Genomic DNA, 25,391 nt, shown 5'->3' with positions numbered 1-25,391 from the left:
CGAATGCAGAATTGCCGTTCACCCTGTTACGAGTTGATGAACCACTGAAACGATTTTGGAAACATTATTTTAAGGTACAAAAAACTCTTTGGTGTTACTTTCTTTACATTGGTGTCTTGTGTTAGTCTGTTGTTATTGATTGGCTTCCAAAAACTTAGACTACTAAACAACTTCGAAGTAACCTGTCGGTGCTACAGCCTGCAACCTGGATATAACAACCGGCTGGCAGAACTCGAAAAATACAACTTGAAAATGTAAAGCGCAAAATGCAGGACTAGCCTAGGCCTACTTTATAAATAAGGGTATTTTACTGTCTATGGGTAGGCTATGCATAGCCTACAAGTTGATGCGAAAACAGCTGTTGACTTACCAGAGGGAAGATAGTTGAAATTGTTGGCGTCTGACGAGGCCATGCCAATAAATTAATGTTAAAACACCTACTTAAAATAAAAGTAGCCTGCATAAAAACCGGTACAACGACCGATCGCGTTGCGGCGGGCAATCAGCGATCCCCGTCCAGCTCCATAGTCCGACTCGAAGCACCGCTGTGTTTTCAGACTTCTCCGTGAAGGGACGCAATCGGTGCCACTGTGTTGCTTCCGGTACAGGGGACCATGTGAGGGAGATCATGTGACGAGCTGAGCTGTATTTCGCCACTGTGTTCCAAGGTTCCAAAGTTGGGCAGTCAAGAGAAAACAAAAGAGACATGATGGGTTATGACATCAGAGTATTTCCCAGCCTCTTGAGTCTCGTATCCTATTCACATAGGCAATTATGCTTACAGAAGTACATAGCCATCAGTGAAATATATGTCTAGACTACTCTTCATAGTCGAAAAACTCTATCAAAACTGAAAAAAAACAAAAAAAAAACAGTCTCATTTACTTGGACTACAGTATCACACAAGATAAATTAATTTGTGTTGGGTGATCGTTTCTAGTTGTCGAACCATGTTAAGGACAGCTAATCACAAAACAATCCAATCCAATCCAATCCACTTTATTTATATAGCACAGTTTAAACAAACACAAGGTTCCCAAAGTGCTGTACAGCAAGATAAGAAACACACAAGACACCACAGAAGCACAATAATAGGATAAAGTATTACAATTTAAAAAGATAAAAAAAACTAACTAAAAATAAATGTAAAAATAAATACAAGTAAAAAGACATAAAAACTAAAATAAAAGTAAAAAGAGATTAAAAACCAACTCAAATCCAATAAATAAAATAAAATAAAATAAATAAAGTATATTGCCCACATAATACATCTACATACCATCAACACACTACCTGGGGTTAAAAGCCAGAGAAAAGAGGTGAGTTTTTAGATGGGACTTAAAAAGAGACAGTGAAGGGGCCTGTCTGATGTGAAGGGGCAGATTGTTCCATAGTTTTGGAGCTGCAACGGCAAAAGCTCGTTCCCCTCTAGATTTTAGCCTGGCTCTGGGCTCTGTCAGGAGCAGCTGGTCAGCTGACCTGAGAAAGCGGCTGGGAGTGTATGGGTGGAACAGCTCAGAAAGGTAAGGTGGGGCAAGGCCATGCACGGCTTTAAAAGCAAATAAAAGAGTTTTAAAATGAATTCTAAAATGGACAGGCAACCAGTGGAGTGAAGCTAAAATAGGTGAAATGTGCTCATACTTTCGTGTGCTAGTTAAAAGACGGGCAGCAGCATTTTGTACCAGTTGCAGACGAGCAACAGAGGACCCGCTAACCCCCATATAAAGTGCATTGCAGTAATCCAGCCGGGTGGTCACAAAGGCGTGGATTGCTGTTTAAAGTGCTGTTTTTGAAGGACTGGTTTAATTTTTGCCAGCTGCCTCAACTGGAAAAAGCTTGATTTTACCAATGATTTAATCTGGCTGTCAAATTTAAGGTCAGAGTCCACTTTTACCCCCACATTTGTCATGATTGGCTTGTGGTACTGTGCTAACAAACCCAGATCAACCAGGGGGGTCACAGTACCATTAAAATTTAAAAAGTTAAGAGACATCCAGGCTTTAATGTCATGTAGGGGAGAACTGGTACAATTGTAACAGCGGTACAAATGTAACAGTGTTTTATTCTCAAGATATGGTGTAGCTACGGAAACGTAAACAGACACATATCATGTAATTATGTATAATCTTACAGCCATCCAAATATGAATGGTCTACTATAAATACGACCAGAGATATTAAGCAAAAAGGTGCAAAATTCAAGCATCGCGATTTTTTATTTATTTTTAACCGCAACTTTGTTTAAGTTTGCTTTGTGAAATTTGAGCGTGTGGACTTCAATCACATGTCATTCATATCTTCAGTCCCTCTGTTTCAAGTTAACATGAGTCCCATTTGATTTATGTAGTCACAGCACATGCAATTAAATGAAAATAAAAACATGACCTGTGCGGGTCAGTTGTAACACCAGTCTCTATGGCAATATGAACTGATTTTATCGCGCATTCTATTGCGAGTTATGGATTATGATTTTTGTGCCGCCATCACCCAATTAAAGTTAACACAGCAACTTGAAATATCACTGTTGGACCAAATGCTTCAGACATGTAAGAAATAAGCAGTTTATCAACTATATTTACTGGTTTTATCAAGTGGATATGGCCAAAATAAGCATATTTAAAGGTTATTGTGAGCTAGCATAACACTGTAATATGGTCTGCAATGGCTAATCAATAATGCAATAAATTAGCTTTAACAGTCATACATTTGGACTTTTTTTCTTGATTTTATATGAAAACAGATGCTCTTTGTTTAACCCAGCACTGTTTTGTGTTAAAATATGTTATAGGATTCACGATTTTAGCACTGTTAGATTCATGACGCTACTGTTACAACTGTACCGCACTTTTTTATGGCTGTTAAGTTAAATTATTGACAAACTATAACATATTTTTTAAATTCTGTTTCAACTTTCATGGAGTAGACATGTACGACTCTGTTCTGGTCAAATTTCACAACTCTCAAGTCTATCGTCTTTGTGTAAATCGAGTTTGAATTGGAAAAATAAAAAAGTGTTACAATTGTGCCGGTTCTCCCCTAGGCACTCTAGCAATGGCTTAATACTGTAAGCATCTGACTTTTTAAGAGGGACATAAATCTGTGTGTCATCCGCATAGCAATGAAAATAAATGCCGTGTTTTCTGAGAATTGAACCAAGGGGGAGAAGATAGAGAGAAAATAAAAGAGGGCCAAGCACAGAGCCTTGTGGTACCCCATATGAGAGGGGAACAGTGGAGGACACAGAGTCACCAACACTAACACAGAAGGTTCGATGTGACAGGTAGGACCTGAACCATTCCAGAGCTGTGCCTCTGATGCCCACCCACTGCTCCAAACGGGCAATCAGGATTTCATGGTCCACTGTATCAAAAGCAGCAGTCAGATCAAGCAGTACAAGGACAACGCAGTGACCAGAGTCAGTAGCTAAAAAGATGTAATTAAAAACTCTTAAAAGCGCTGATTCTGTGCTGTTCAATGTTTTAAAGCCAGATTGGAAGATCTCAATAATATTTTGCTCATATAAAAAGTCCATGTGCTGGGAATACACAATCTTTTCTAAGATTTTAGACAGAAATGGCAATTTGGATATCGGCCTGAAGTTTGCCAAAACAGTAGAATCCAGCCCAGGTTTTTTTAACAACGGTTGCACAACGGCATGTTTAAAATTACCTGGAACCACTCCAGAGGTCAGACTGCTATTAATAACTGCAGTAAATGATGGTCCAACAGTCTGAAAAACCTCCTTAAAGAAGCCCTATGCAGGTCTGGTTATTCCTTCGCTGTTTCTGGGTTTTCGCCTGATTTGGGCTCGCATTATTCACGACATAGCTCCCCCTGCAGCTTCGGTAGCAAGTGACTGCTACGCTAAACCCCCAATAGCTAGCGAGCTAGCATCAATAAACCAAGCTAAACACATAGGGCTCACAATAAAACGGTCGAGCAAAAATCACATTACAAAAACGAAGTTCACCCAAAGGTAGGCTACTTACAATTTCAACAGCAACAAAGCCAAGTCGGAGTCCGTTTTGCAGTCTTCTTAGAAACTACAATCTGACTAAATCTGACTACATTTTCGAGTATTTCTGCCGAGTTACATCCGGATGTGTTCCGACCGTGACCAGAAAGTTGCATATTCGGTTTTTCCGCGGAGAAGCACTAGGGGGAGACGAAGCACCCACCAAACGACCCAAAAAGTGTTGTAGAACCATCAGAACGACTCTCAACCTGCATAATTAAGGTCATTTTTGCTAAAATTGTTGCATAGGGCTAGCCTAGAAATCTAGACGCACCCTAGCGGCGGCAAATTAATTTGCTCAGCTTGTACGTCTAGTATCGAACCATAGGAATTTCTATTGGCTTAACACCGTGGATGACGGCCAATCACAGCGCTCTATTTCGTTAGAGAGTCTTAAGGCGGGCTTAACAGGATAACGACATCCTGCGACGGTGAACAACAAGGAAGGTGGCTATGGCAAACGAAGAGCGGTTGTTTGAATCAGCGTTGGCGTCAACTTTGGAGGAGTTGGACTTGTGCTTTTCTTTGAAAGTAGATCAACACAATGCACTTAAGTCATTCCTTTCAAAGAAGGATGTATTTGCCGTTTTGCCGACCGGATACGGATATGGTCGTAGCGCTGGCCTATTGCATGCCTAGGCAGTTTGAAAGACAATTCTCTGCCCGCCCCTTGGATTAAGCGAGGTGAATGATTCGATGCCAGACTATACATGTCAATGATATAGGATGGCCCGCCAGGCTAGCATAGGGCCTCTTTAAGAAGTCGGGGAGGGACATTATCAACTGGCGAGCCTGAGGGCTTCAAATGACCAACAATATCCAGCACAAAGGGCAGGGTCACAGGCTGAAATGAGTCAAAAACAGCAGAGAAGGGGACAGACACTGAAGGGTCAATAGCAGGTGGTGAAATAAGTGCTCTGGCAGATGTGACTTTATCAATAAAAAAGTGAAGAAAGTTTTCACACACAGCCGGGAAGGCCTCAATTCCAACAGTCTGTGGTGCATTTAAAACAGAGTTAATAACTTCATTGTAGGCCTTCACGATCATGCCAACTTTCAGAAACAATCTTTTAGTGACATCTAGGGGACAATCGCGTTACTGCGTTACATTAGGGAGCATTAGGGACCTCGTCTTTATGTTAAGGAAAGATGTCAAATAAAATGCTTGTATAATCCTTGAGCCAGCTCCTTTCAATGTGATCTCAATGGTGATGCAGCTTTTGTTTGCATATCCAACAGCATGGCGTACCTGTTACCGCCTTCAAATATCCACAATATTTATGTTTCCTTTCAAAGAATATGCCACACACTTCCCGGAAGGCTTTTCGGTCAGCACAAACATTTCCGATCACCTGTGTTTTAATGGATATTTTTTTTAGCGTACCTGTGACACCGACCCGTGTTGCACCTAGTGAATGACCATGTTAAAATGCTGAAGGATTTATGCCTGTTTCAAAGTTGAATAAAAAGTCACCCTGTTGGGCATAAACAACATATTGTAGCGTCCAGTGAGTACAAAAGGAGCAGAATATAACAGAAGATGCCGCTACTGGCATACAAACATAGTGAGTGTGACATACAAACGCGCGCACACACACACACACACACAAACATAAACACACACACACACACACACAAACATAAACACTCACACACACACAAACATAAACATACAAACGCGCACACACACACACACACACAGAATAACAGAAGATGCTGCTACTGGCGCTCCACCGCAAATTAATGTGCTGACCGCCTGTCGAGGTCATCCTGCGGTTGCTGAGTGACATACAAACATAAACATACAAACACACACACACACACACAAACATAAACATACAAACACACACACACAAACACACACACACACACCAACACCAACACACACACAGGATCGTTTTCCATGTTATTTATCTTGAGCGTGGAAATCAGCTACATAATATACAAAACGTCATCACTAAACAGGATGGGTTCAAATAAATACAAATGAAATCGCCGCATATAGAAATCAGAAGTGACACACACACCCAGGGAAGCATACCAGTTTACTATTTACAAATAATATATACAAACAAAAAACAAACAAACAAACTTCAGCAGGACTGTGACAAAGAGAGCAGCCAGAAATTCTGTTTTTTTTGTTTTGTTTGTTTTTCAAAACAATGTCATCCACTCAACATTCCAAACAGCCTCTGTTTGCTCCAAATGTGCGCACAGACGTATGCACGCAAACACAGGCCACACACACACACACACGCACGCACACACACGCACAAAGCCAGTGTTGGATGTTTTAAGACAGCAGACCAGGTTTGTTCAATGGTCCTCAAGTGCAGACTAGAGTGTGTTCTACATATGCCGAGTATTCATTCACACACACACACACCGAAGGGGCAGGGGATGACTGCACACACAGACACACACACCGAAGGGGCAGGGGATGACTGCACACACAGACACACACACCGAAGGGGCAGGGGATGACTGCATGACAGAATGGGTCTTGTCACTGGCACACAGAGACGAGCTCAATGTCTGATCCAATGATCCAGAGCCTCTTTTAGGAGGCAACAGCGGCCCAACAGAAGAGCTCTTCACACACACGCACAGCTACTACCCCGTCTTCTGCATCAGGCAGGGCACTACAAGCCCCGGTCACTTTCTTTCTCACACACACACACACACACACACACACACGTCTCAGTTAGTCCAGCAAGCTCTCAACGAGGGCAGCATCATTTGTGTTATCAGCCAACTCAGATCAGTTCAGTTCGGTTGAGTGTCCCTCCTGAGATGCCGTAGTTCAGTGTGTCCCTCCTGAGATGCCATAGATCAGTGTGTCCCCCCTCCTGAGATTCCGTAGTTCAGTGTGTCTCTCATGAGATGCCGTAGTTCAGTGTGTCCCTTATGAGATGCTGTAGTCACAGCAGGACAAAGTCATCAGAGCTGCCACGCTTTTTACTCCTGGCCATCGGATTGGGTGGTAAGATGTGAGAGGGCGGAGCCTCGTGAGGCTCATCCAATCTGAAGTCCTGGCTCCCCCTGTCTACAAAGGTGAAGATGGGGTACTTCTCCTTAGAGGAAGAGAGAGCCTGGGGAGAGAGAGAGAGAGAGAGAGAGAGAGAGAGAGAGAGAGAGAGAGAGAGAGAGAGAGAGAGAGAGAGAGAGAGAGAGAGAGAGAGAGAGAGAGAGAGAGAGAGAGAGAGAGAGAGAGAGCAGAGAACAAGAGCAAAATCAAAAGAGACCAAAGTGTTACTAATGTCTCAAAATTCCACTCAATGCTTCTCAAATATCTCAATGCTTCTCAAATATCTCACTCTCACACATGTCCAGTATTCTGGCTTTGTCGAAAACCGTCCCTCACTCACTCACCTCACCTCACCTCACCTCACCTCACTCACTCACCTCACTCACTCCACTCACTCCACTCACTCCACTCCACTCACTCCACTCCACTCACTCCACTCCACTCCACTCACTCCACTCACTCCACTCACTCCACTCACTCCACTCACTCCACTCACTCCACTCACTCCACTCACTCACTCCACTCACTCACTCACCTCTTCCACGGCTGAGCAGAGGGACTCGAAGTCTTTCTTGCTGCGAGCGTAAAAGCCAATGGTGCAGCTGGGGTCCATGCGACTCACACTCATCTTCCTGGGAGAGGTACAGTGGAACGACTGCACAGAGAGAGAGAGAGGAGAGGTGGAGGGACAGAGGAAAGGAAAAGAGAGAGAGAGAGGGGTGGAGAGAGAGAGAGAGAAAGGGAGAGACAGAAAGAGAACAAGAGAGAGTGGAGGGGAGGTGATGGAAGGACAGAGGTCATTCAGATAGACATTGAAGCGAAAGGGAGAGAGAAAGGGATGGTGTGTGAGAGAGCGAGAGAGAGAGAGAAAGGGAGAGAAAGGGATGGTGTGTGAGAGAGAGCGAGAGAGAGAGAGAGAAAGGGATGGTGTGTGAGAGAGAGAGAGAGAGCGAGAGAGAAAGAAAGGGATGGTGTGTGAGAGAGCGAGAGAGAGAGAGAGAGAGAGAGAGAGAAAGGGAGAGAAAGGGATGGTGTGTGAGAGAGAGCGAGAGAGAGAGAGAGAGAGAGAGAGAGAAAGGGATGGTGTGTGAGAGAGAGAGAGAGAGCGAGAGAGAGAGAAAGGGATGGTGTGTGAGAGAGAGAGAGAGAAAGGGAGAGAAAGGGATGGTGTGTGAGAGAGAGCGAGAGAGAGAGAGAAAAGGAGAGAAAGGGATGGTGTGTGAGAGAGAGAGAGAGAAAAGGAGAGAAAGGGATGGTGTGTGAGAGAGAGCGAGAGAGAGAGAGAGAGAGAAAGGGATGGTGTGTGTGAGAGAGCGAGAGAGAGAGAAAGGGAGAGAAAGGGATGGTGTGTGAGGGAGAGAGAGAGAAAGGGAGAGAAAGGGATGGTGTGTGAGAGAGAGCGAGAGAGAGAGAGAAAGGGAGAGAAAGGGATGGTGTGTGAGAGAGAGAGAGAGGGAGAAAGGGAGAGAAAGGGATGGTGTGTGAGAGAGAGCGAGAGAGAGAAAGGGAGAGAAAGGGATGGTGTGTGAGAGAGAGCGAGAGAGAGAGAAAGGGATGGCAAGAGAGAGAGAAAAGGAATAGGTAGATATTACAAATCTTTTATTGGGCATTCACCTCTCATAATCTTTATGTCTGTACAAACCCTACGCGCACACACACACACACTTCTCATCTTCTTTATGTCTGTACACACCTTAAATGTTTCATTCTAAATCCAAACCCTACACATGTGCACACAAAACACACACACACACACACACACACACACACACACACACACACACACACACACACACACACACACACACACACACACACACACACACACACACACACACACACACACACAGGTGTAGCAGGTAGGGATGAAAATTTAACCTCACGGTTATAGTGGCCAAAATTATCCCGGTTGTCGGTATTATCATGGTATTTTTAAAAGTGTATTCAATATGTTCAGAAAGCACTGATAGGCCTACACAAGCTGAAATATATATAATATAAAGTGTCCCGTTCACTTTTTCATGTTTAATTGGCTATGTGTTTATAGCTTAACTTACCCTACCATGACTTGGAGTTTGCTATTTCTGTTATTTGGACCCAATGAGTGAGACCAAAGTAAGTGTTTGAAATAAAACTTTAGGCTACGGTATTCTCCTGATAACACGAGTGGAATGGATTTAATGTGGACGCGAACATAAGACGCAGAGTGGCTAAATGATACAGTGGACGTTTTGCGGTGAAAATGTCCCGCCTTTTAAAATCAGGTGAAGCTTAATCCGAATCGCATCAAATAGACAACAGAATCAGTAGGGTACCAGTTTTGTTTCATTGTACCAGGCCTACTGTATGTCAAAAGCAGGCTCGGATGAAGCTGGGAAGGATTAAACACATGGTTTCAATACCGCGGTAATCAGCCGTGATAATTATGATATTTCAAAAGAAAACGGTAATTGTTATCGTCAACATTTTTATTGCGGTTTACCATTATACCGGTAATCGTTACATCCCTAGTAGCAGGTATTTCGTCTTACCTCCAGTGAGAAGTTGCTCTGGGTGGCATCCACCAGGGGCTGACAGTAGTGTGGATCCAAGTACAGCAGTTGCTCATCTATTGGACAAAAAGCAGGACAGACAGAGCAAACAACCAATCAGAGCAGGCTATCTACCGCAAAACAACCAACCAGAAAGGACGATCAATGCAAACAACCAGTCAGAGCAGACAATCATTACAGATAAGCCAAAGGGTAGCTCACCTTGAAAGCCAATGAAGAACAAGGAGTGTTTCGGTTTCCCCCCAATGATTCCGATACAACAGTCCAGCTTTAAAATGTTCTAAAAAAACAGAACTTGTCAGCTGACGGTTTGATCAATAAAATCGATTATTCACAGGTTTACTGAATGATTAACAGCACTTGGCTCTAAAGATCTCACCTGCGTGAAGCTGGCCCCCCATGTTATTCAAAAATGATTAAAAACACTGCTATTCGTTTGTGTTATGTTTGTGCCGGTTTGTGCTGTAAAAATGATTGTTTGTGCTGTTAAGGGTTTTAAGTAATTCAACTTTACATTTTCTGGCCAGTGACGTCACTCAGCCCCCCATACTTGTTCAAATTTCCACAAAATAGTCTCAATCGTTTATGCTATGTTTGTGCTCATTTGTGCCGTTAAAAGTAACATTTGTGCTACTATGTTTTTTAAGATATTCCACGTTATTTGTTACACGTGTGATGTCATCCAGCCCCCCATCAATGTCCAAATCTTTCCAAAATGGTCTCAATCATTTGTGCTGTTTGGGCTGATTTGTGCCGTTAAAAATAACATTTGTGCAGCTATGTTTTTTAAGTTAACACGCTTTGTTAGATGTGTGACGTCATTCAGCCCCTCATCAGTGTCCAAATCTCCTCAAAACAGCCACGATCATTTATGCTACGTGCGTGCTGATTTGTGCCATTTAAATAAAAGTTTGTAGGGTAGGCTTCTATTTAAATTGTCCAGCGGCCTTGTCCAGCAGTTGTAGCTTATGCTTGACATCACCCAGCCCCTCCATCAATGGCCTATACCCAATCGTATGTGCTGATTGCGCCGATATTTCTATGTTCCTACTATGTTTATTACACGTGATGCCCAGCCCCATCAATGTATTTTCTGTAACTATATTTTTACATTACCAAGTTCTATCTGCTATGCGCATGACATCAGTCTCACACACACTGGCCAAATCGTCCCAAACAGTAGCCTACCAAATGTTTTCTCAGATCAGGAAAAACATAAGTGTAAGGAAGCTGTTTCTTGGGTTTATAGCTAAAGAGTAGCCTATTAATTTAGTCAACTTTAAGTGCTAAAAAGGCTACAAATGTACCTTTAGTTTTAGTTTACTGTCGTATGACTTAAATGTTTAAACATTATTTTGACAAACATACCAATTTAGCCTACCTTCTTACCCATCTGAAATAACTCTATAGCTTTGCTGCCTCCTTCCTTTCTGTTTTTGCTGTTTGCAAAGTTTCATATCCACGGTGGCCTTGGAGACTTGGGTCAGCAACAAGTAGCCTATGTGCTCAATCCACTGTAATTCTGATGCATAAAATTATTGAAGAAATACATTTGTTTATTTTAGAGAATATGGGCTACAGTGCAGTGATGAGTTATGGTAGGCCAACTTGGAGTGAATATACACACACAGGGGAAATTATCGTAAGTCTCTCATAGCCTACTCCGTAGCTGCCTGATAGTAGGCCTACGCACACTGCTGTGCACACCTGCATACGCTACTGGCCGGAGAATGGAGTGGTGCTTCTCCACAGCTGCCGACTAATGGCCAGCAGGTTTATTCTGGTAGTGGTTGCAGTAATTCTGGTTATGCACAAGCAACTGGCGTACTATAGAAACCTTGGCAGCACAAACAGCCACGTAATAGTAGCACATCTTCTTTTCTTTTCTCGGTTAAGATCAGCACGATACAGCTTTGTAACTTAAAAAATATAACAACACAAATGTTTCTTTTTTTTAACAGCACAATCAGCACAAATGATTAGGACTACGATTGGACATTGATGAGGGGGGGGGGGGGGGTGATGTCTATACAACTGCTGGGCAACTTCTACATAGTACACAAACGTTTCTTTAAATGGCACAAATCAGTACGCACATAGCCAAAGCGATCGCAAATATTTTGAGGAGATTTGGACACTGATGAGGGGCTGGATGACGTCACACCTGTAACAAAGCGTGATAACTTAAAAAACATAGCTACACAAATGTTATTTTTAACGGCACAAATCAGCACAAACATAGCACAAACGATTGAGACCATTTTGGTGAGTTTTGGACATTGGTGGGGGGCTGGTGACGTCACGCGAGTAATAAATAAACCATAATAACTTAGAAAACATAGTAGCACAAATGTATCTTTTGACGGCACAAATCAGCACAAACCTAGCACAAACGATTGTGACCATTTTGGAAAGATTTGGACATTGATGGGGGGCTGGATGACGTCACACGTGTAACAAATAACGTGGAATATCTTTAAAAACATAGTAGCACAAATGTTACTTTTAACGGCACAAATGAGCACAAACATAGCATAAACGATTGAGACTATTTTGGGGAAATTTGAACAAGTATGGGGGGCTGAGTGACGTCACTGGCCAGAAAATGTAAAGTTTAATTACTTAAAACCCTTAACAGCACAAACGATCATTTTTACGGCACAAACATAGCACAAACGAATAGCAGTGTTTTTAATCATTTTTGAATAACATGGGGGGCCAGCTTCACGCAGGTAAAGATCTCCTGTGTGTTTGAACTTTGTCTTGAGCCTCAAGCCACGTGGCATCTGAGCAAAACAGCCCTTTCAGGAAGCACGCAAGTGTTCAACGGCAGGGTGCGCCTTCAGACTCTCTTATGGTATCAATGTAAACCATGTCTCAATCAACAAACAGTACACTTTATTTGCCATAGCAACCACCATATGCACCCTAGCAACAATTTGAATTACCGTGGCAACAAACAGTACACTACAGCCAATTCAATATGCACACTACTACATGTGTTGGACTGTCACTACTACTAGTTGAGCATGAGAGCACAAGCTCAAACTGATGCACTGGATACAAGGTTGAACCCAATCAGTATTTTAAGTATACAAACTTTTTAAGTACTGCCACACTGGGACAGCTAAACAGATAAGTATGGCTGTTTCAGTAGGTAAGTATGCACTAACTTTGACACACTGAATGGAGGTGATATTTTAAAGTGAATATGACTTAGCAAGTAAGACACTGGATGTTCTGTAGGTGGGGTTGAGTATGTGAAGTAAGTATGTACTCACTTTGACACACTGCAAGTAGGTGGGGTTGAGTATGTGAAGTAAGTATGTACTCACTTTGACACTGGATGTAGGTGGGGTTGAGTATGTGAAGTAAGTATGTACTCACTTTGACACACTGGATGTATGTGAAGTAAGTATGTACTCACTTTGACACACTGGATGTAGGTGGGGTTGAGTATGTTAAGTAAGTATGTATTCACTGACACACTGCATGTAGGTGGGGTTGAGTATGTGAAGTAAGTATGTACTCACTTTGACACACTGAATGTATGTGAAGTAAGTATGTACTCACTTTGACACACTGCATGTAGGTGGGGTTAAGTATGTAATCAATTTGACACACTGGATGTAGGTGGGGTTGAGTATGTACTCACTTTGACACACTGAATGTAGGTGGGGTTGAGTATGTACTCACTTTGACACACTGGATGTAGGTGGGGTTGAGTATGTGAAGTAAGTATGTACTCACTTTGACACACTGGATGTAGGTGGGGTTAAGTAAGTACTCACTTTGACACACTGGATGTAGGTGGGGTTGAGTATGTGAAGTAAGTATGTACTCACCTTGACACACAGGATGTAGGTGGGGTTGAGTATGTGAAGTATGTATGTACTCACTTTGACACACTGGATGTAGGTGGGGTTGAGTATGTACTCACTTTGACACACTGGATGTAGGTGGGGTTGAGTATGTGAAGTAAGTATGTACTCACCTTGACACACAGGATGTAGGTGGGGTTGAGTATGTGAAGTATGTATGTACTCACTTTGACACACTGGATGTAGGTGGGGTTGAGTATGTACTCACTTTGACACACTGGATGTAGGTGGGGTTGAGTGTCTCTCCGCCCAGTCGGACTGGGACGAGGATGATGACGGACTGCCAACTCGAGTCACCCTCTCCCTCACACGCGTGCACCACATCCTCTTTATAAACTACACACACAAACACACACATACACACAAGTGCACACACATACACACATACAACAACAGAATAACAAATATACATCAGGTCAAGCCGCAAATACAGCGTTTCCACCTGAAACTGTTATAATACAATTAGCTATTAGCCCTTGCTACAATTAGCTATTAGCCCCTGCAATCCCACCAGTTGGCACTGATTAAAGCATGCTCACATGCCAACTGGTGTCATTTGACAATATAAACTGACATTTTGGCGCACTATAAGTGATATTTAATTGAAATTGAAATTGCTTAACCCCGAGTTGCTCCGGGGACAATGGCCCTTGTAACATAATTGATATATGTAATAATGGATACATGTAAGTCGCTTTGGATTGAAAGCTTAATAAATAAATGTAAACGCTACACGATACAGCTCCTCAGAATGTTTTTGAAATGCAATTCCATTGATTTGAATGGGCCATTCCAAACGTTCAAAATATATCTATATTGACTGGTACATCACTTTGGTCGGTTTTACTGACCGTGTGGATAGTGGACAGGGGGGGTTTGGGGGCCTCACCTGTGCAATCCTGGGCGACGTACACCGTCAGATTCTGCACCTCAGTAGTGGTAGCCACAGCTTTCCTACACACAGACACACACACACACACACACATAAACACACACACACACACACACACACACCCACACCCATTAGCTCTATATGCTGACACTAACGTCACAGTGGAAACAAAGCACTGTAATTTAGAGGGTCACAATCATCTACATTCCTACACACAAACACTCTCAGACACAGACACACACACACACACACACACACACACACACACACACACACCCTCCAGGGTGCTCTTACCTTTTAGATAGTTAGGTCGCTAGGCCAAAAGTAGTGTAGTATTGCTTCAGCTGAGTATGTATGTAGTAGTAGTCTCTCACCTCACATTTTGCCCCCAACCCCCCCTCCAACACACACACACGTACACACACACATACATACACACACGTACACACACACGTACACACCGAGGGGCCGTACCAGTCCCCGGCCCTCTCTCTCACACACCGAGTTAATACACACACACACACACACACACACACACACACTTACCTGAGTATGTGTGCGACCACCGAGGGGCCGTACCAGTCCCCGGCCCGCCTCCCGGCGCTCCTCCCTAGCGCCACCATCTGGTGGAGGCCGAAGGGCGCGCCCGGGTGATCCCCGAACCAGGACACCAGCTTGCGGTGCAGCGCCTCGGTGCGGGGGTCCCCCGCGGGCCTGGGGGCGCGTTTGGGGGGCGCCTGCGGTGGAGGCCCCGGGGCCGAGGAAGAGGAGGAGGAGGAGGAGGAGTTACTGCTGCTGCTGGAGAAGGAGGAGAGGGAGGGGATGGACACAACGCCCCCTAGTGTCTTGGAAGGGGAGCGCGGGCGGAGGAACTCAAAGTCCACGTCGGTGAGGGGCGGGGAGTCAGGCCACTGCCAGCCTGGAGAACAGAAGATATACACACACACACACACACACACACACACACACACAGAGTTAATACACACACACACACAGAGTTAATACACACACACACACACACACACACACACACACACACACACACACACACACACACAGACACAGACGCACACACAGAGTTAATACACACACACATACAGTTAATACACACACATACACATACAGAGTTAATACACACACATACAGACACACACACACAAGTGCTAATACACACACACACACAGAGTTAATACACACACACACACACACACACCGGAGGGCATCAGGTGTGTGAGTAGCCCCTGGGCCAGCAGCATCTGTCCACTGCGCAGCATGCAGCCCCACCCACAGTCAGAGGTCAACCCCGCGCCGTCAAGAGGAGCGAAGTCCTTCCTGTAGGTCAACCAGAGTCGAGACGCAAAGGCCAGAGAGAAACGCTCCACCTCATCTAGAGAGAGAGAGAGAGAGCGAAAGAGAGAGAGAGGAGTGGGGCAGTGGGAGAGAGAGAGAGAGATGGGGGGGGCAGTGGGAGAGAGAGAGAGAGAGAGAGAGAGAGAGAGAGAGAGAGAGGAGTGGGGCAGTGGGAGAGAGAGAGAGAGAGAGAGAGAGAGAGAGAGAGAGAAAGAGAGAGTGGGGGGGGGGTTGTACATTAACCAGTGTATTCACAGGACAGAAAGAAATATTTAACTGCAACTGACACTCACTCACACACTATAATAACAAACTTTTTATCTCTCACACACACACAGACAGACAGACAGACAGACACAGACACACACACACACGTGAGTGACATTACCTTCACGGTTGAACAGATAGGAATGTCCAAGCAGATAGAGGGGAGAGGTCTTGTTGAAGGAGGTCTTGGACTTCACTGACCAGCCTGTGGAGAGAGAGATAGAGAGAGGGAGGAGGAGGGGAAGAGAAAGGGGGATAGAGAAGGAGAAGGAAAGAGAGATGGCAGAGACAGAGAGGGAGAAGGAGAGAGGGGGGGATGAGTTAAATTCAGAGAATGTGAAAAAAGAAATCAAATGGTCACATATTTGCATTTGCTTATTTGATCCTATATAGTGCTTAGATCAGGTACATTTACAGTAGATCATTTTACAAAAACAGAGACACACTAACAAGCACACACAAATAAACACCCACTAACATAAACCCACACACTCTCACACTCACACGTACGCACACAATAGGGCTGCAACTAATGATTACTTAGATAGATAGATAGATAGATAGATAGATAGATCTTTTTAGAACTTTCAGTCAATTTATCGGTTGATTATTTTCTCTATTTAATCAACTATTTGTTTGATCACACACACACACACACACACACACACACACACACACACACACACACACACACACACACACACACACACACACACACACACACACACACCATATTTGACGTTGTTCCAGGCGGACATCAGTTTGGTCTTCAGACGGTCCACCTCGTCTGGCTCCCCCTCGTTGCGGTTGCCATCGGCAACGTGCCCAAAGTGGCCGCCCTTCGTCTCGGCGCTCTCGCCGACGTACTGGGCGGAGCTGGGGGACACCGAGTTCATGGCTGATCCCTGACCTTTGACCCTTGATTACTACAGAACACTGCAGACAGTCATCCCCTGAGAGAGAGAGGGGGGGGGGGTTATTAGTATGTACAGTATATTCTTCTTCTTATTATTATTGATATTATTATCATCACCATGTTTATTAATGTATTGTGCAATTTTGTTTACTGTACGTTGTATTATTCATAGACATTGCAGTACTGTGTGTAACAGTCATGCTAACAAAGCTCAAGAGAGGGGAGAGTAAGGGGGGGAATGGAGGCAGAGGGAGATTGAGAGAGAGAGAGAGAGAGAGAGAGAAAGAGAGTGAGAGAGAGGGAGAAAGAGAGTGAGCGAAAGAGAGAGAGAGAGAGAGGGGGGGGAGGGGGGGGGGGTTATTACACTCTTACATTACACATTTCATGACTTTTCCCTGACTTTCCATGACTTACTATATAATGAATAGTACAATATACCGACCACTGATTTCAGAGCACCTGCGTAGCGTTCAAGAATAATTTACTTTTTTAGAGCAGGAGATGAATAAATAGGTATTGAAGAAACACAGTTGGGTTACTCAAGCAAGCTGTAAAGCTAATACCAATTCTGTGAGGAATTATATTTGTATTAATGTATTTTGGCAAGTCAATTTTAAACTACTACAATAAAATTCCCTGATATTCCATGACTATGCCCCAACAATTCTAAAATCCCCCAACTTTCCTTGTCTGGAATAGACTGTCTAAAATTCCATGATATTCCAGAAATTCCATGACCCGTGGGAACCCTGTACACTACTGTGTTCCTTCCCTCTACCATTACATCATATACATGCAACAACCCCCTGACTGACCACAGGACATCCTCAGATATAAAATTAAAAAAGTGACCTAGACTGGAGACTGTACTCAGATAAAACATTAAAAAGTGTCCTAGACTGGACTCAGATATAACATTAAAAGTGTCCTAGACTGGACTTGGCCCCTGTATCACGCACAAACTTAAACTTAAACAAAACAAACAAAACATTTGACCCTCATCTTCAGTGTCATGCCTGGGATATTCTCTAAGACAGTGGTCCCCAAACTACGGCCCGCCACCTCATTTTGGGTGGCCTCCCAAAACATGTCCGTGGTATATAGCATCTGGCCCGCATGGGAGTACGACATCGTCAAACTATAACCTCCGTAATTTCCATAGTTAATTTCCCTCATTCATTCTCTATGTCGAGTCTTAACTGTACACATGTAATACTCTTTTTGTCCACTGGTGGTTGTTTTGGCGCTGTTTCGCGTTTGCCATCGAAAACGGAATGAAATGTAGGGCTACCTGCAAACAATGTAAGAGGCCTATGCTGACTGCATCAGTGCTCAAAGTATTCTAAAAGTGTATCAATTAATTGTTAATAACGAATTAACTTCTATTCAAGTCTTATTTCTGGGTCTTTCTGTGATAATTATTTCTATTTTTTATCCACTCGTTCAAATGTTCATTCAAATTCACAATTCACAAAGTTCTCATAAGGTGAGTGAAAGTGGTCATTTCAGATGTTTTTTGTCAGCACTTCATAAACCTCTCATAGTTTGAGAACTTTAAATTATTTGTAGGATATTGCTTGTTCACAACTTTAGCTGTGTAGGCAAAGACATAGAGTTCAGAGTTCACACATTTTGAATAAAATATAGTTTTGGGACTCCCTGATAACACTTTTGGAAATGCTTACGTCTTTTTATTAGTATTTTCATTTGTAGTTTCATTTGAGCTACATTTTACACTGATATGGCATGATGGCAATATAAACACAGCTAACAATGTTATTAAATTGCAGTAGCCTATGATTCAATGTAATGGAATATTCAACTAAGGTAGACTGTTGTTGTTCACAGCGCTAAGCTATTTATGGTTACTGATATACTTCGAGTCTCTGGCCCTCTCTTAGAGCCAGGCATGGTGAGCTGGCCCTCAAAAGAAAAAGTTTGGGGACCACTGCTCTAAGATCATCAATACCCTTATCAAAGATAAGATCATCTAGATAAAGACAGATAATCTAGATAAAGACAGAGGAGGGAAGAGAAGGAGGGAGGGATAGAGAGAAAGAAAGAAAGAAAGAAAGAAAGAAAGAAAGAGATGTGCATAGACAAAGTGCACAATTCAACGTTTGTGAGTTGTAGGCTAATGTGCAGAAATGAAGCTGCACAATCTGTTAAAGTCTTTCACAAAGGGGTCCCAGAAGCACCAGTCGGCATAGCATAAGTCGGCTAGTATCCTGGGTTCAACCCTAACTCTGTGGGTTCACGCTAACAGCTGCAATAGGCGCATCTGATCAGCTGTCGCCTAGCTGCAGCCGTGTGATAGCGGTTTGGAGAGAGACCATTTCTATCTACTGTAACTGGACGTGTAGGCCTACTACCCGCAACAACGACATGTCACAAGACACAGAAATACAGAATCACTTCCTAAAACTCAGTTGTGATTTCTCAACTATTTCTCGTTCAGGCCAAAGTCATCGCACCGCACTGCAACACACACACACACACACGCAGTGCCTCTAAAGTGCACTCACCAAACGGCCCGAACCAGGTGCGCAACTTAGTCACGCGGAGGGGTAACAGAAACATCACTTCTTCCTTACAGAGACATATATTTACAGAACAAGGGACCTTCCCTGTTGTGTCAGGGGAAATGAACAGTTATGATTTCTCAAGTAACGAAAAAGCAGGTTTTACCGAGTTTACCCAATTGTGCTGCGGCCAGGCGAAGGGGAAGCAGGGCGCCAAAAAGACGCAGCCACCATTCATTCCTGCACAAGTCCAGAGATATGACTGTCCTCATGTGAGAGAGTCTAGCATGTGACCTGTGTGTGTGTGTGACTGAGGGGGGTGAAAGGGCGAAGCACGAACAGAGACTCATTGAATCAATGAGAACGCAGGCCAATATAAATATAGGCTACTCGGTCTTGTGATTCTGATCTAAACAAAGAGAGTGGTTCTGAATTCAAATTGGCATGGGCTACACAGCAATAGGTGACCGTTAACGGCAAGTAACATAAAAGCGGAAAGCACAACACACTGTTGCAGATATCCACGTCCAATGTTAACGTTACATGACTGAACATTAACGTAAAGCTCGTAAACAGCTGTAACGTTGCCTTGCTATTAACACAGAGAAAGACACGGGAGCGTAACTATTACCCCCGTTTTGTATGGGACCGGGGAACATAGGACCCTTTTTTAAAACCATAACCATAATCCTAACCCTAACCCCGAGCGGGGAACATAGGACCCGGGGAACATATAGGGATGACCCCAAAGAGACTATTTCAACTGAAGAGATGCCGACGTCAGTGTATGTTACTGCATACTAACAACAGCAAGGGCAGTTGACTTTCAACATGACAGTAACTAACTTTGTTTAACTACAAAGGGACACCCTCGTGTCTGAAACGTCAAACTTGCCAATGCACTGTTTTCAACTAACAGTGACATCCAAACGTTATCTACCTAAGCTAACGTTACCAACCAAACGCATCTGATCTTTGCTAGCTGTCGAGCTAACTTTACTATCGTAACGTTACTGTGCAAGCGAGGTAGCTGGGGTGTAATTCAAAATGATTTCGTTCATGCTTTGCAGCGACGGCGTGAAAGTGTTTTGTTTACTAGTGGGTAAGAAAAGCGGCACATGCTATAAATATGTTTCGTTGCAAGCTAGCAGCTAGTGTGCTATGATAGTAGGCTAATTCGAACAGACGCAGCTAGCTAGCTAGCTTACTGGATATCCACGGTTTGTTCGCAGAATGTTTGACAGTCATTCCACTTTGAACCCAAATTAACCAACTTACCTAGACATCTGTTGGATATGCCCAATGAATACTTTCAACAGGATGAAAAACAGTTAGCGCTGACAGATCAAAGTCAAGTAAGTTACGTTAGCCTGCTATTGGTGTCAAGTGCCTGGCAAGAAAGCAAGCCGAGGTAACTCAATCACTTTCTGGCTAACGCTTTGGTGGCAGTGCCTTCTTTTAGCTAACTGGCCCCATTACCACGCGACACTTTCCAATCAAACACCACACTTGTTAACAATTCTGTCAATGTATGCTGCTATGATAGCGCATAGTATAGTCATTCATATAAGTACAGCGAGACGTTAACTGTCCGCGATCGCTTGTATTACTCTGGTTACTGTACACCGCTGTACTAGCTTCTACTACCGCCACTTCCTGTTGAGTTTGTTTACATGTCAAATCAGCCCATACCGAACAGCGATTGGACGGCGTCTTCATTCGATATCACGCTATTGGACTACTTGCCCAATCAATCACACAACTACAAAGCGCACAAACTGAGCAGTATCAGAGCCCGTCTGGCAGTACACTGGCCACACTGGGCAGAGCTATTATTATGTAACATGTGAGGTGTTGGCGTGACACACCTCTGTAAATAAATAAACAAACAAATGGGCGTATTCTCAGCATTGTTCATTTGGGAGAGGTGAAATTATCATGATCAGTGCTGTCTGCAAATGGTTAGGGGGGCATCAAAGTAGAACCTGACATGGAGTTTTCCCTTTGCTTATAAGTTTATTTGTCATAGCTCACAGCTTACTTACGTTACAAATCGGCTCAAACAAACCAGACTGAAAACCTCCGAACTCTAAGACCCGTACCAAAATAAAAGCCAGTGTTTCCCACAGAATTTAATTCTATTTGTGGTGTTAGGCTTGTAGAATTAACTTGAATGCAACCGTTTTTAACAAATTAGCGCAGTGTGGTTATGATGCTAACCGGATTTAAGCACAATTTAGTGCAACCTGGAAAATCATTGTGTGGTGCTCAGTGTTGTGGTGGTCCGCCACAAATAAGTCACTGTATGGGAAACACGGAAAGCCCTAGCACATTTTCAGTGCATACTTATTAGAGGGGTATAAGTTACATAGTACAGGATATTGCAAGTACACTAACACTACCAATCTGGGGTATAAATTGCAAATGCATTAATTCCAGTTTACTTAATTTGACATTAGGCCTAAATCATATCCATAACACTTGGTCACAAGGCCCCTTCATTTACCTCTATCAAATGAACAATGCTGAGAAAACAGTCTGAAGTTAAATGCATTATAACATGTTAAAATCCATAGTAACAGCCATATTATTATCTAATGTTGTGATAGACCTTTGCATCAATTTGTGTTCTATTGGATATAACCAGTTTTGAACGTCCATTTGCTATTTATGGCCTGCAGGCCTCACTGACCTGAGCTCATGCAAGTCAGAAAGGGGAAGATGGGGAAAGGTTCCAGTAGGGGCTGGTACAGAGGCAAGCAAAGGGGGGGGGGGGGTCTGCATGGGCGGTTTATGAACTTTCGGGCCCCTGGGCCCAGATGTATTAAGGGCCCCCCACGTATTGTCGTATATAAATATTTAATTTGTTTGATGTGGTTTCCTGTATTCTGGTGCATTTTGGGGATGGCCAATACTAAATTCAATCAGATTCATAGTCTACATCCTGATTTGTTGATATTGAGGCAATGATTCCATGCAAAGGCTTGGGCTTCAGGGCCCCCTGACCCCTTGGGCCCCTGGGCCTGGGCCCGGTAGGCCCGTGCAGTAATCCACCCCTGGGGGTCTGTGTCTACGTTAAGAAGCACATATACAAACCATCTGATCAATAAGTATGTGCCTGGACTCAATTTTATACACTGATCATTTTATCACCCATTCATTTCTAATGCCCAGTCATTTTTTGACCGGAAAGACACATGGGTGTTCTACAGTTAAATAAAACACTCAAATTGTTATAAAAATGATCAGAATTTGTTTTGTGTGTTTAGATGCCTTGTGAACAAAGTCAAGGAGCCTCATGGTAGTCCGAATAAGTTAACAATATTTTTGAGAGAAAAGAATTTGACCGCGAACACAACAGGAGGGATATACATATAAATCTATACATCAGGGGTCTCAAACACCCGGCCCGCGTCCGGCCCAACTCCGGCCCGCGACTTATGTCAAAATAATAACGTAATCCGGCCCTTGGGACTTTTTAATTGCGACAAACAACGATACTGATTAAAATAGACGATAGTTCCAAGTACGGTGACAAATCTCATTTGTACTCTGCTCCACTATGTGCTAGACATCCAGAGCTTCATTCAAACCCAAAATTGCTGTGCAAAGTTTTCAGGAAATACTTGTATTACACGCGAGAAACACAAAGACGTGCATTTGTAATGACGCGGAAGCGATGCAGGCCATATGTTGCATAAATTGAAGCAGAAATAGGCCTACACCAAATGTTGAAAAACGTTTACGTGTGATGAAGTCTTAGGTAGACTATGTTATTCACCTATTCTAAATCTGAAGGAGAATATCCTTTTGGAGATTATGATCGATCGTTTATTGAATGGAGGTGCGTGTATACGACGTCCACTAAGCATACCATGCTTATTTCGACCCTCTGCCCAACATAGCTTGTTGGTTGCAGTGGTAATCGTGATGATAGTGTCCGTAATGGACGTGGTACAGACAGCAGGGCTAGTAGAAATAGGGCTCTAAACTACAAAGTCACCCGCAATATGATGCAAACTTCTGGGTACTCAGATTACCCGCGATAGGAACTGATTTGACCAGAATTACATTAATACACAGGATTAGATGTTAAAATCCCTTGTGCCAAAATCCAAGGTAAAAACACATTCAGAAGCCCCTGCTCAAGTTTAACTTTAAAAAGCACACTACCCACAAATCCGCCACCAAATGGTCACAAGCACAATGCAAATGGCCTATCCAACAGCAGTAGCCTATATAGTATGCGGCATGTCATTGGGGTTATCAAGTGGGCACCCTCATTCACCGATGTTTCGTTAAGTTAGGCCCACGACACCTCATGAAGGCTTAACAGTGAAACCAGCGTCCTGGAGACACTCCCCTCCATGCTACCACCATATTACCACATTGAAATATCCAATACTCAAAATACTCTTAACCAGCCCAGGCATGGTCTAAGTTGGCTAGGTCGGTCCGTCCCGTTGATGTGGACTGAACCATAAACCATAAAGAACCTTAGCCAAGTACCATCACCCTAGGCACAGCCCATCACAAACACAAAACAAATTAGCCAGTTAGCTTAGCCCATTATCTTAGGCCCCATCCCAAACACAAAACAAATTAGCCAGCAGTTAGCAGTTAGCTTACGCCCCATGCTGCCCCATATTACCACAACAAGCATCCAAATACCCTTAACCAACCTAGGCATGGTTTAAGTTGGCTAGGTCGGTCCGTCCCGTTGATGTGGACTGAACCATAAACCATAAAGAACCTTAGCCAAGTACCATCAACCTAGGCACAGTCCATCACAAACACAAAACAAATGAGCCAGTTAGCTTACCTTAGCTTGCGCCCCAGGAAGGGTAACTTCTCCTTACCCACGACCAAAACAAATGAGCCAGTTAGCTTACCTTAGCTTGCGCCCCAGGAAGGGTAACTTCTCCTTACCCACAACCATTCGCTTGCCCGTTCTGCTGCTAAGGACATGTTACTAACCACCTGCCATAGACTTTGACCACAAATGCCCAATTCAGACAGCAAGCCAATAGCAGATCTGGCCACAAACCCACGTGCACCGATTTCAATAGGCCTTAATCGTGCACTCCAACCTCGCTTAGCTGCCTCCTCTGCTATTTCAGTATATTTAGCTCTCTTCAGCTCATTGGCCACTTCCACTCTGTCTTCCCAAGGAACAGTGAGTTCAATGAAGTAAACTATCTTCTCTGAATCCGACCATAGAATTACGTCAGGACGTAGCTTAGTACTCACTATATGTGGAGGTACCGCCATCTGCTGGCCAAGATCAACCTTCATTTCCCAGCCCGCCCCATTTTTCAACTGGCCGGTTTTGCACCTGGCCTTCGCGGAACAAGGTTTATCCCCCTGACGTACAAAGTTAATTTGCCTTACCCCTTTACTAGCTGCTAATGAATTGACTTCTCTTCTTTTATCCTCTATTGCCGCTGCCACACATTTCAATACCTGGTTATGACGCCACGTATACCGCCCCTGGGTGAGACTTACCTTGCATCCTGATAGGATATGGTGGAGACTGCCCACACACGAGCAAAGTATGCATTTATCATCCTCACCAAACCATTGACTTAAATTCTTGGGAGATGGGAGCACATCATATGTAGCACCTAACATAAATCTGATCTTACTAGCTTCCATGCCCCATAGATCTTTACATTTAATCTGTCTTTTTTCCACCCCTTCCCAGTTCACCCACTGCCCTTGTTTTGCCTGCGACACTGCCTTAGTACATCTTACAGCCTCCTCCTGTCTATGCATTTCCTCCACTACCATTTTCCTCTTTTCTCCTGCAGAAGCCTTACTCCACAAGGGTTTACTTGCACCCACCCCTAGACCCCCCCGCCCGTGCTGCACATGGCCCATTATATCTCTATGCTTCAATGCTGATTGAGCTTGCTTAACTGCCTGCTCTGGGTTCCACTTCCTCCCTGCATTAACTGAGGGTGCAACTT

The 25,391-nt window shown here is 43.7% G+C and overlaps 2 protein-coding genes across 4 annotated transcripts in view; both read right to left on the bottom strand.

Annotated features, from left to right (window-relative positions):
• LOC143122113 (mucolipin-1-like) overlaps positions 1-605 on the bottom strand; it is a 41,557-nt gene extending 40,952 nt beyond the window's left edge. The window contains exon 1 of the mRNA XM_076282923.1: positions 371-605. Within this exon, the coding sequence (XP_076139038.1) occupies positions 371-413 (43 nt within the window). The 5' untranslated portion in view covers positions 414-605. The remainder of the gene's footprint in view (positions 1-370) is intronic.
• Positions 606-6,040: 5,435 nt separating this feature from the next.
• atg4da (autophagy related 4D, cysteine peptidase a) lies at positions 6,041-24,454 on the bottom strand. Of its 3 annotated transcripts, none has more exons than XM_076282911.1 (11): positions 24,315-24,454; positions 16,715-16,937; positions 16,106-16,189; positions 15,581-15,754; positions 14,914-15,286; positions 14,365-14,429; positions 13,684-13,811; positions 9,796-9,874; positions 9,574-9,650; positions 7,578-7,697; positions 6,041-7,106 (listed from the first exon to the last, which is right to left on the bottom strand). In XM_076282911.1, exons 2-11 carry the CDS (start codon positions 16,878-16,880, stop codon positions 6,936-6,938), a joined length of 1,437 nt encoding a protein of 478 aa, XP_076139026.1. In that variant the 5' UTR covers positions 16,881-16,937; positions 24,315-24,454; the 3' UTR covers positions 6,041-6,935. The 3 variants fall into 3 exon arrangements, with proteins under 3 accessions (XP_076139026.1, XP_076139013.1, XP_076139018.1); XM_076282898.1 differs by lacking the exon at positions 24,315-24,454 and adding an exon at positions 20,701-23,698; XM_076282903.1 differs by lacking the exon at positions 24,315-24,454 and adding an exon at positions 19,598-20,694.
• Positions 24,455-25,391: the final 937 nt, after the last annotated feature.

The sequence above is a fragment of the Alosa pseudoharengus genome, unplaced genomic scaffold (assembly GCF_046254945.1).
Source record: "Alosa pseudoharengus isolate Yale_2024_CS ecotype anadromous, Long Island Sound unplaced genomic scaffold, YU_APseudo_1.1 YU_APseudo_1.1_scf_1, whole genome shotgun sequence".
NCBI classification, from domain to species: domain Eukaryota; kingdom Metazoa; phylum Chordata; class Actinopteri; order Clupeiformes; family Clupeidae; genus Alosa; species Alosa pseudoharengus.
The sequence above is the reverse complement of the archived record's forward strand: the minus strand, read 5'-3'. Positions and strand labels throughout refer to the sequence as shown.